This window comes from Pteropus vampyrus, unplaced genomic scaffold (assembly GCF_000151845.1).
Source record: "Pteropus vampyrus isolate Shadow unplaced genomic scaffold, Pvam_2.0 Scaffold281, whole genome shotgun sequence".
NCBI classification, from domain to species: Eukaryota; Metazoa; Chordata; class Mammalia; order Chiroptera; family Pteropodidae; genus Pteropus; species Pteropus vampyrus.
In genome coordinates, this window is record NW_011889062.1 from 1,401,039 (window position 1) to 1,413,992 (window position 12,954).

A 12,954-nucleotide genomic window follows, 5' to 3' on the forward strand; every position below is an offset into this window, starting at 1 on the left:
GCCTAGTTACATCTACCTTTTAACTAAATACCTATTGTTAACTCTTAAATTTTTAAAAACTATATTCCAAAGAATCTACTGTTTTAAAATTTAAAACACTTCAAATTTCTCTGCAATAAGAAATTTAGCCTTCAGGGTTAAAGTAGAATCCTTAAGCAGTCATTCAGTTCATGTAAATAAAAATATTATTTTCCATGTGAATGGTAAAATTGTGCTTTAAAAATGCACACTTCATGCTAAATGTTTAAAAAAATTAAAGGAGTGTGTCTTTTTAAATATTATTTATAACTAATATTTTAATATTGTTGCTACATGGAGATTTAGTTACATCTTCATGATGTAAATCAGAAATTTTACTAAATGAATAATTTTTAATTCGAAACCACTAAACTTGAAGTCTATATAGTAAATAGGAGTAAACATTTTGTTTATAAAATATGAGGGAAACAAACATTGTACATTTAAATATTTCTTATGGATTTTTCTGTTCTACTTATCTGTGTGGAACAGATAAGAATATCTATCAAAGCTGTTTTGTTAATTAATAGAGCCTTTTAAGGTAAAGACATTACTTTAGTATATTTATATTTATCTGTGTATTAGAACAGTTTTTGCAACTAGTATTTTAAAAATTAACTGAAATATAAGCTTTCTGGAATCTCTTTAAGTTAATTTGTAGAGGGAGGAGACTTTTGACTTTAAAAGTATCTATATGCAAATAGCTGGAAAACTCATCACATCTTTATTTCATTACATATCCATTATTTTAGGAATTTAAACCAAGAAAATATGTTTAGAAACAATTTACTGTAATGTTTTGACAATCTTATTCCTTGAAGCCCAAACTTATATGATTTTCACCTGTTCGTTTAAAATATTAAACTCTAATTTCTTATGATGTTTAATCACCAAATCTTTAATGAGTTTAAATATATTAACAGTGTCTCAGAAGTTTAAAATTGTTGTTTTTATTTCTGTGGGAAAGAAACAGCATTTGAATTACTAAGGGCAGTGTTGATGAATATGAGTTATGCCAATTATTAATAATACATACCCAATATTTCATATATATGCCAAGCAAAAAGAAAGGTATCGAATAAATTAATAGAAGATAATATTGTTCTGAGTTACTACAAATTCTCAGCCACTTGATATTACTACTTTTTCCACAGTTAGTTCTTTGTAATATTTTAAGACTTTGTTGAGAATTCAAATCCAGGGCAAGTGGATGTCATAATAAGCCTGTGGTACTTCAGGTTGATTTTACCTTGATGGAAATTGATGGAAATAGAAGAGCCCAGTACACATACCTTGTGCTTCTGTAGGTTAATGAACTTGGATTCTAACCTATATTGAGAGAAATAAGTAATAGATCTATTTCACATATATTTAGTCAGCAACCTCATTATTAGTAAGATTAGTACAGAGTAGATTTTTAAATATATGCTAACTACTCACAGGAATTCTCTGCAATAACAATTGTAACCAGAGATGGGAAAATGAAACCTTTACTGTTCAATTTATAGTGCATATAGTAACATGAAGTAAACAGTATATGTTCAGCATAGTATTGCAAGGAAAAGAAAACATTAGGGAAATTTTTAATGACTGAAAATTAGTCTCTTTTGAGAAATGATAGGAGTTTATTACAAACAACAAAAATAAAGTATTTGAGGTTTTTGTGGTTTTACTTCTGAATGTAGCTCCCTTCCCTCTTTTAAACATGATTTAACAAAAATCTTGATATGCTTCAGCACTAAGTCTAGTTTTCCTCAAAGTAGCTTAGGTTTTTCCTTGAGACGTGGACTGTTTACAACATGATCTGATGTTAGAACCAACCTGACTTCATTATTGGAGAACAGGGAGTTAAGCAGGAGTTTGTGAATTTATCCTCTCTTTCACTCCTAATTGTTTTTTCCACCCAGATGAGAACTTTTGAATCTTAAATGCACAAATATGACTACATTAAGTAATTTCACCTGCTTTTCCTAATGCTGCTAAACCTTTAAAGTTATGCTTTTGCTCATATCTGAGTAATTTTGATGGATATATAATAATATAACTTCATACTGAGTTGTGTCTATACTATAAAACTACCCTATTTCATCTAGTAAGAAATATTATCTATTCAGGGTACTACTTAAGCAATGCTATTTGCTGAGGGAGAATATACTTTTTTAAAAGAAAAATTTTTTTTTAACATTTTACACTTTAAGGTTATCCTTTTAGACATGAGAAGCTTTTAAAATATTTTAATGAAGTAGTCAACAAGTATATTATGCTCTCATAAAACATTTTATATGTAATGTATATGAGTGTTTAGAAGGGAAGCGAGCAATTAATAAGATTCCTAATACTTTTGTGCTTATTTTTAACACAGGCTGATGATGCTGCAATATATTATTCCCTTCATCTATATTAAATTTTAGTATTTAGCATAAATGATAGAAGTATTATGGCAATTTGTTAAAATGCTATTAGTTACTTGTTTATTAATATGAAGTTAATGTTTACATTTTCAGACGGGCTCTAAATTTATTAAAAATTAATATTTTAGAAGAGAATGTGATATTAAGAACTCAGAACTGCAAATTTAATTGCTTTTAAATGTGGATCCCTAAATTCATGTGGAATCAACTTGTTGGTGATGTTCAACATATTAAGTAGGTGGATACTTTTATGCCAAAGTAAACTTCATTTCACCACTTCTTCCAATCCCCGACTGTATTCATTGATAGGAAAATGACTCTTTAAGTTTTATTCATTGAATTTCTTGAATTTTTGTTTGACATCTCTTTTCACCCAAGAAAACAGAGGGAAAGAAAAGAGACTACTATTCATGAATATGGTCAGGATACCTTTAATACTCATGTGAATTTTTATCAGTCACCATCATGATTTCAAGTCATGAATTTATTTTTACATGCTTATGCATGCATATTTACATGCATTAGTTATTTAATTGATCTTAAATTCCATTAAATTTGAATGAATAGGAGAAAAAATTGTTCATAGGATTTTGTTCTCGTTATATTACATTTTATTTTATTTTGTTTTATTTAAATAATCAGTTTAAGGCTTATAAAGGTTGATTTGCTCCTGAACTGCTTTGTTCCCAGACATTGCCATCTTCCCCAACTACCACCAAGTCCTCTCCATCTGATCCCATGACCACCTCCAGAGCTAATCAGGTACAGTATCATCCTGTCATCTACACCATACTTTTCACGGGTGATTGCCTGCACACTGGAAAAAAGATAATGGTGGGTTAAGGATGTATTCGTTCATTCACATATGTACACCATGATCAGATTCCAGATAACCTGAGAAAGAAATATCAATTATTTCTGAAAATTTATATGCCTTTTTAACTTTAGATAACAAAAATATATGTAGATGGCAGACTACTAAAATTTTGGATTTTCCCCTTAAAATAATGATGACTTTATGGAGTTCTGAGGGTTATTTTTGAATTCGTGTTTATAATATCCCTTATTGTTTCTTCCTAGGATTCTTTGCTATATAAGTTCAGAATACATGTAAAAAATAAATGTATAAATGTGACTTATTGAGCAAAGGTATATCTTTAAAAGTGAATGCATTTTCATTTGTTTTTTTTATTTCAGACATTCCTTAATATGTAAACAGTTTTAAACTTTGGATGAAAAGCATTTCTAGAAATCTAAAAGTAACTGAAAATTGGTATTTGTGACAATTTTGATGCTGTTTAACAACTCAGGAAATGGTATTTTCTTAGAATTTAATAGAAACATTTTCTTTGCTGGAATGGCAAACTGCAATTAGAAATAGATCTGATTTGTTTGATTTTATGATTGTTTTGGTACTGAATATTTGTAGGTCATTCTTTAAAAATGTAGTTATTTTTGGCACATTTAAGAAAATCATCTAAAATATTTTATGTAATTCAGAGCCATACTGTACTTTAACTTCACAATTGTTGAAAAAACATATATTTATTAAAATGATTAAACACATTTTCATTTTGCCTGAGTCGAGCTTCATTTAGGTGAGAAATGTTATTTTCATTAATATTTTCACTTTTTTACTAATACTGGCCTTATAGAATTATTTAAATATTAAATAAAAGCTTATCTTTTAATATATTTTTATAGAGTTAACTAATAAATTATTAACTTTGAATTATATTTGCTAATATATTAACTGTGGCTTTTGCATATGATCTACCGTAAGGCTATCAGAATTCTATTGCCCATTTATTGATCCTAATACTTTTGCAACCTAGGAAAAGTTAAGATGTTATTCTATAGAAGTTTGACTTTTGTTATATGCTGTAGCATTCCCTTCAGACTTTAAAAATACTTTAAAATGCTCACATTTTAGCCCCAATAAATTGGTTTAAAAATTACACATTTCTAGTGATGAAACTCAGCACTTCTCTTTGAAGGAAATGGTACTATACAAAGGGAGAACCAAACTTGTGTCATTGATGCCTGAAGTTAAAAAGTGTACATACACTTTTACTTTATATACCTTATCTATTATATGAGCTTTAATTATATGATATAGAAAACTAATGGGAAAACAACTGACTTTATGTTTTTAATGTTTCTCTTATTATATTTCATTATTCTTTTTCAAACAAAAACAAGATAAACGAGTACCACTGCAATAAAAAACAAAACTTTTTCTCAACATAAAAAGTAAAAATCCTGGCTCTAGAAAGAAAAAAGAATCTCAATAATTTTGTCTATGAAGTTAGATTTGTATTTTCTTTTATTTATTTTATATGAATGTGAATTTATATAAAATGATTTTTTATAAAGGCTAATTATATGTTGAAGTTTACTAATATATTTCTACCCTCAAGATATGTTACTACATCTACCTCTGCCAAATCTAATACTTTTCTAATTTAAAATAATAAGTCATTTGTGGTTTTATACTCTTTCCACTATACTCAGTTATATTTATTAAATGTATTTTATTTATATTTGGTTGTCTTCTGTTCTTGTACAAATAAGCATAGTATCTTCTGGATAACATGAGGTAAAATATAAAAGAGGAACAAAACAAAATTCTTAAATTCATTGAAAGAATTATAGTCATCATCCATCTTGATGTTATTAGTAATTATTTTATTCCCTAGAGTGTTTCCCAATAATCTATTCACGTAAGATAGATGGTAATTTGGTTCTTCTTGTTCATTCAGACTTTAAGTAACTCACAGTCGTTTCTTGTATATAGTCCTAATTAAATCAACATCACTACTGTATTGACAGATCTATAAGGGTAACCAAGATAGAAAAATGGGTTCTAATATAATAATCTTAAACTCTCCATAATTAAAATAGTCTTTTAAACCTATAAGAAAATAATTTTTATTGCTGTTTAAGTTTGCTTTATTCTTAGTAATTTAGCAAGTATGTCTCCAATTTTATAACTGGAAAAAATGGTACAAAAAATTTTTAATTATTATATATGCGTTCTAGTTAATATGATACATTCTGCTGTTAAAAGTATCAACATTTTCTATGCAAATTTTTGTAAACCAATATAAAATACATACAGACAACTATTTTTGTCATTTTCATCAATAATAGCTAAATGAGTTATGACTGAGTTCTAGTTCCAGAATAGTTTGTTTGTATAATGTGATAAAAAGAAATAAGAGACTTAGTGTTCAGAAAACCTAAAAATTAAAAGCACAGAAAATACATCAAAGAGGAAGTTTTATCTGCAGTTTCCACATTTAAAAAATCTTTTCTTTTTTTTTTTAAATGACTGTATATTTCAGTACATACTGAATTTAACATTCCTACCCTCATGTTTCCATAGTTCAAATTGTTTCCACAGACTGACAGACTGTAACTGCAAGGTTTGTGGCTCTATAATAATTTACGCCCGGAAATTGAAAGGCTATCATAATGAAGGCTAAAACTCAGGACTGGAGCCAAATTGCTTTTGATCACATCCTTGTTCTGCCAGTTACTTGCTGCGTAAATTGGGTCTCAGTTTCCCGTTTTTGAAATTCGGGTAATAGTACCGCATAGGGTTGAAGTAAGAAATAAATTCATTAACTATTAAAACCATACAATTTTTAGAATGTAGTAGTATTCACCATTTTAAGTTAGGTTATATTTATTTTACTTTTTCTGAAATAACTTTCAAATAGTAATGAAAAAGAACAACTATCCTTTAAGATGATAAAGGATATAGCGTACAGCATATTAAAACTGAGTTTTATCTTTAAAGAAAAATTCTAAGATAGTAGTATTGCTGCTTTTTCAACTCTAATCAAAGTCTCTGTTCTTTTTAAGATAAATTACACTACAGTTATTTTTTTCTCTAGCAAAAATACCGTTACTTGTTTAATTAATCAAATTGCTCTTATTTCCCTTTGAGAAAAAAAGTAGGGCTAATAGTTTTACAACATGCTTTTTTTTTTTTGATTTGCATATTACAAGATGCAAGTTTGACATTTTTTACATATGGTATTTTAAATATGAAGCAAATGTAAAGATATAAGTAGATTATTTAAGCAATATGTTTAAACTTAACAAAACAGAGTCAGAGTCACTTGGTTTAAACAGTTCTAAGTTGTTGATAATAAATGTTTCAGTCACTTCAAGATTCAACAAAATGGTTTTATTAATCAGTTAATGGTGCTAAAAACTAAATTTCAGCCTTATTTTTTTGGTTCCTGGTTTTTGCTCTCTTGGGATTCTCAAATTTCAGGAAAAGATAAAAGGAGTGATTTCAGAAAAATTTGCTTTATTGACATTTATTTATGTAGTGTTAAATTTAAAATTATAAATCAAAATATATAACAAATGAAAAATAGGTAACTATAGCACCTTGGTTATAGTAATAGAAAAACACAAATAAAACTCCCTTATCTCACTTTAAATTCCACTTTAAATGACCACAAGATCTCAAATGAGCCCTTAACTCTGTTAGACAATATAAGCCTTTTTTACTCTTTTACTCTTTAACCCTTTTTACTCATTTTTTACTCTTTAGATGACTGTTTCATAAGTTGTCTTTCAAGCTCTGCATTAGTTTTCTGTTGCTATGTATCAGATTACCACAAACTTAGTGGCTTAAACATCATACATTTATTATCTCGAAGTTTCCATGGGTGGGTCAAGAGTCTGGGCATGGCTTAGCTGAGTCTTCTGCTCATGGTTTCACAAAACTGCAATCAGAGCATTGGCTGGGTGCATTCTTATCTAAAGGCTTGACTAGAGACAATCCTCTTTTAAATTTGTCCAGATTAATGACAGCATTCTATTCCTTGCAGCTGTATGTAAGAGCCTGTCTTCTTAATGGCTGTAGGCAAGAGGCAGCCCTCAGATTCTAGAGGCTGCCCAAGTTCCCTGCCATATGAACCTTCTCTACAGGCACTTAACAGCATAGCTATTTGCTTTTTGCAAAGCCAGTAGGAGATCTCCTTACTGTGTGTTGCTAGCAAGATGGAGTCTTATATGTTGAACCCAGTCACAGAGGTGACTTATTACCTCCTTTGCCATGCAATATAACTTAATCACAGTAATGACATTCCATTCCTTGCCATATTTTCTTGATTAGAATCAAGTCAGAATTAACACTCAAAAGAAGGGTATCATACAAGGTGTTACACCAAGGGGACAGAGGTCATGGGGCCATCTAAGACTTGTTCTTACCACAGCTCGCCGTTATCTCTTGCTCCTTCCTCACTCCCAGATTTTGACCTTAATTATTCCTACTTTACTGAGAAAAATGAAGCAATGAAAAAACTAAAAACTTCATAAACTTATATCAACATACGTACTTAATCAGCCAGCATTTATACCCACATATTCTACCTTCTCACCTATTACCATAGATGAACTTGCCCTGCTCTGATCGAAAACTAGTAATTTCAGTTGTACATTAAACCTCATCCTTTTCCTTTTACTCAAAGACATACCTTCAGCAGTTTATTTTCTCTATCCTTTATCTGTCAAGTTTTTTATCTTTATAGGATCATTCCCATCAGCATACATGTTTGTTTTTTTCTCCCGTCTTAAAAGACAAAACAAAAACGTTGAATCTCATTTCCCCCCACTAATTAATGCCTTATTTTTTTACACTCCTTTGTAGCAAAACTCACAAAAGTATTGTCTCTACCCTCTTCCAATTTCTGTCTTCTCATTATTTCTTAAATATACTCATCAGGTTTTTGCCTCCACCATTCCACCAAAACTGTTTTTCCAAGGACATCAATGATGATCACATTGCTTATTACAGTTGTGTATTCTTAATCCACGTGTTACTTTACCTATCAACTGTATTTGTCATAATTTATCACTTCGACTTCCTTGTTGTCCTTTTTAGACTTGGCTTCCAGTATACTACACACTCTTGATACAGGAAAAATCCTGTATCATGCTATGTGCTGCATCTCAGAATCCTTTGCTAGTTCCTCCCCTCATCCCACTTGATGTTGGTGTGCTCCAGGCTTTAATACTTGAGACTTCTGGGTTTATACTTTTCTTTCTCTTCATTGAGCACCTCGGCTTTTATATACTGACATCTGCAAAATTTACATCTCCAGTGAGAGACAGGTTTACTATAAACTAATGGATCTTACGCCTTAGGATTTCTCACCTGCACTGGTTTATTACAAGGCCCTGTGCCTAATTTTATGTTCATAATTTTGAATGTACTTCCCTAAGATGTCCCATAATAGTGTGTAATACTCAGGCCCCACATAACTGGGGTTTACAAGTGGAAGAGGTAATGAATGTGGCCCTTTCCACTTTCATTTAATTTCCTACCACTTCCCTCGTCATTCACTCTGCTGCAGCCAAATTGACCTGTTTGCCTTCCCTTGCAGACATTAGGTATGCTCTTGCCTCAGTATTTTGCTCTTGTTTTTCTCTCAGCATGAAATTCTCTTATTTCAGAGTTCTACTTGGCTAACATCTCCATAGCTTCAAATCTTTGTTCAGAATTTACCTCCTCCATAAGGTTTATTTAGTTGACCATCCTGTTTAATATTGCAATCTGGCCTCCCCTTATCTCAGTACTCGTGAATCCTTTTATTTTGCTACATTTTTTCCATTGCCTCGTAAAATACTATATACTTTGCTTATTATCATATTTATTATGTATTGTCTGTCTCGCTTTCTTAGAAAGGAAGTTGCATGAGAACAGGGATCTTTGTTTTATTTTCTAATGTATCAGAAGCACTAACCTGGAGCATAATAGGTACTCAATAAATATTTGTTGAATGACTAATATTATTGGAAGAATAGACTTACAGTCTATATGCTTAAAACTCATATTTTTATTTTTGAAAACCCTTTCAAATGAAATTTTGCACGAAAGTTCTCTAAAAATGTAAACCAACTGGAAAAAGAATAATTTTGATTGAATCAATAGGTTATGTTACTGAGACATGGCCTTCTTTGTTATACTTCTATTTTACTTCTTGTAGTACTCAGAGTACAGTTTTAAGACCAGTTAGGCTCTTGTCTCAAGTATCATCGTAATTATCCAACAGAATATTGAAATTAATTTTCATTTTCTTCAGTGTATGTGTGTGAGGTGTGTGTGTGTGTGTGTGTGTTGTGTGTGTGTATGTGTAATGTCAGGATAGTTTCTTTTAGACATGTATTTAAGAAAGTTCTAGAAAAATAGTGAAATTCAAATGCTCTTTTTAAATTAACTGATTGACTTTATTATATGCATTAGATTTTATGTACTTTGCTTACCATTAGGATATACCTTATAAAATTGTTGCTATTTGGGTACAATTTCTTATGGCTAAACTTAGTATACATCATATACATATTAAGATCTCCCAAAATTTCCAAGAATAAAATGAATAAAAAAAACACAGAATCCACATTAAGAGAACTTTTTCATATAAGGACATAAAACATTCCCTTAGTAAATAGATTTAGATCAGCTTCGGAAGGGAAGATGTAATATCATAAAAGTATCAATCCCTTTCAATTAAAATGTAATTTATTGTATTTTCATTTTCTTTGAAATTTTTTCTGGTTTTCTGCAAGAGGGAAACAAGATGAAGTGATTTAATATTCATACAAAAAAATAAGTGCCTGAGAATTATGATATGATTGATAAAAGGATAATATTTGTGTGGGATAATGTATTTCACTCAGTATTAAAGTTTACTGTAAAGCTATCATAATAAAAGCATATGATAGTAACGGACAGATATAATGGTCACTGAAACGTAATATAGATTTCAGAAGTAAATCCACATTTATATGGGAACTTACTGTATTTTATCATACACTAAAAATGGTAGTATAACTTAGGAATTAAGACAACTGTGATCTCAAGCCATAATTCTGGGCTTTAAATCAAATGTTTGCCACTACTATTTTTCTGATTTGAGGAAACATCCTTAACTTTGCCATGTGTGTTTTCTCATTGTAAAATGTGAATAATAACAGCGCTCACTTCATAGAGTTGTCATGTTTCTTAAATGAATAAATACATGAGAAGCATTTAGAACACTGACTAGTACAGAGTAATATTTAAATGTCATTTAAATTCATTTTAGGAAATGATGTTTTATCTAATAAATGGTGCTGGCATACTTCACTGTCCACCTGAAAGAAAATAAATTTATACCTTCACCCTATACAGTATATGAAAATAAATCTCAGTGTATTGAAGGTTAAACCGTATGACTAGCTGATGAGGTTATAATGTGTGAAATCAAGTTGAGGATGACTTACTTAAGGAAGAAGGAAACCCAAAACATAAAGGAATAGGTTAAAATATTTGAGTACATAAATATTTTATTTTTTGATATAGCAGAATACACCATTAATAAGCAGAAGATGACAGTATCATTGGAAAAATTGTTTTAAACAGATATGACAGTGAATTAGTAAATCTACAAAGAACTCGATTGATATGAGAAAAAGGAAAAAATAAGTAAAGATTATATGAATCAACACCATGAGATTATAATTTTTTTAGCAGATAGACAAAATTTTGTGTGTGGGTATAATACACATATTTCACAAATGCAAAAATTTTCATTTTTATTTATTATTTTTTAGGTGAGGCAACCCTTGATTGACCTCACAGATTGCAAAGACCCTGTCAGCTTACAATCCCTTATTTTTTATTTTATTTTTTTTATTTTTTACACCTACTACAGCACCTGGTCTTCCTAGGTGGTCTCCCATCCAAATACTAACCAGGACCAATCCTGCTTAGCTTCTCAGATCAGACAGGATCAGGCTCGTTCACGGTAGCATAGCCGTAGACACAAATGCAAAAATTAATGTGTGTGTGTTTCTAAAGTACTGGCAAAAATATAGGAAATAACCATTCTTATACAATGTTGATGTAAGAAATGCTATAACATAGCTTTTGAGAATCTATCCAGTAAAACTTAATGCACCAACACATAACAATGTAGAGACAAGGATGTATGTTGCAGTGTTATTTAGAGAGGCAAAAGTTGGAAAACAACCTGACCTCTAACAGGAGCATGGCTGAATAAATTATGGTATGCAGAATATTATGCAGTGAAGCTATTAAAAGTAATGAGTTAGAGCCACATAAATTAGCCTAGAATAGTGTTTGCAATATATTAACTTAAGAAAATTAAGTTGCTAACAAATGGCCCTATTTTTAATAGTCAGAAAACATCTTGTGCTCATGTATCATCAGGGTGATGGCAAGGAATATGAACTTCATTAACTTTTTTTAATATATATTTTTTTAATGTTAACTAAGAAACTATAAAACAAGATAGAAAAAATAATGACTTCGGTTGTGCTATATGCCATGTTCTAAGGAATATAAAGTGGGAATGTCTCAAAAGATTGAAAAGATTGGACTGTCTTTGATATTATATATCTGCTTGAGCAGCTTGACTCTCATTTCCTAGTTGTGAGATGCTTTTTTAAGGAGATTCAAAAAGGATCAAAAGAGAGGCTTCAGGCCTAGAAGTAGCACTTATTAATAGACAAAGGAAATGGCAGTTGTTTCATATTTTAAAATTATACCAAATTAAATGGTTGTGTAATATTTGTAATTATTTTCTACATTTTTCTTAATATATCAATAGTTCTCAGTCCTAGCTTCACATCAGAATTACCTATGGAGATTCTAATTTAACAGGTCTAGGTTGAGACTAGGCATCTATATTAGAGAAATGTTTCCTGAAGCCTTTTAAGATGTGTTGGGAAACAAAGTTTACTTTATGAAAAGTGCACATTAGAAAAGGTTTACTAATTAATACAGTTTAAATCTGTGAAGAGGTATTGTACAAAAGATGATTATCTTTTCAGATACCATTACTAATCTTTTGACTATTATCAAATACAGTTAGAGGTTCCCTAATCTTGGAGATCTTTATGTGCAGATTACATTAGTATTTGTTAAGATTGTTTAGCAATAATCTTGCCAAAAATTGTGGGAAAGTGTTAAATGAGTGCTTCCTAACCATATTCATTCCATTGCAAACGTCTAAGTTTGGTAATGTGCTTTGCTGTGTAGATGGTGTGACCTTCACACCCAGTGACCAGAATCAGAGGATCTCCCTAAGGGCAAGTTAATATTTTCAGGTTAGAATTATAACACAGGTTTTGCGACCTTAAAAGTCCCTTTTAAGGGTATGATTTCATATGAATATATGTTTATGGAAAGCCTGGGACTTTTCAAGTTTCAGTTGAAGAAAGCAGTACACTGCAGGGGAAAGGAGTTTATGAAATAGTCGCTCTGTAATGTTACTTATTTTAAACCCCAAATATGGCTCAGGCATTTGATAAAAATGCATAGAAGGCCATGTCTAGTTTTGGCTGCTAAGTAGACAGATTTGCAATACTCTTTTTTTGTCCTTCTGACCTACCTAGTAGGTAAAGGTGGTTGGTTTGTTTCATCAACGTTCTCCCTTTAATCAATAGCTGTGGTAGTTCTTAGAAAGAGCATAGTCTCAAGACAGAACATTATACT

General features: G+C 30.5%; 1 protein-coding gene across 2 annotated transcripts in view; it reads left to right on the forward strand.

Annotated features, from left to right (window-relative positions):
• The window catches only part of NOVA1 (NOVA alternative splicing regulator 1), a 141,017-nt gene that overhangs the window by 110,369 nt on the left and 17,694 nt on the right, over positions 1–12,954 (forward strand). The window contains exon 4 of one of the 2 annotated variants that reach the window (XM_011375938.2): positions 3,120–3,191. The exons of the other annotated variant lie outside the window; for it this stretch is intronic. Coding sequence (XP_011374240.1) covers positions 3,120–3,191 — 72 coding nt within the window. The remainder of the gene's footprint in view (positions 1–3,119; positions 3,192–12,954) is intronic. 2 annotated transcript variants of the gene reach the window in all.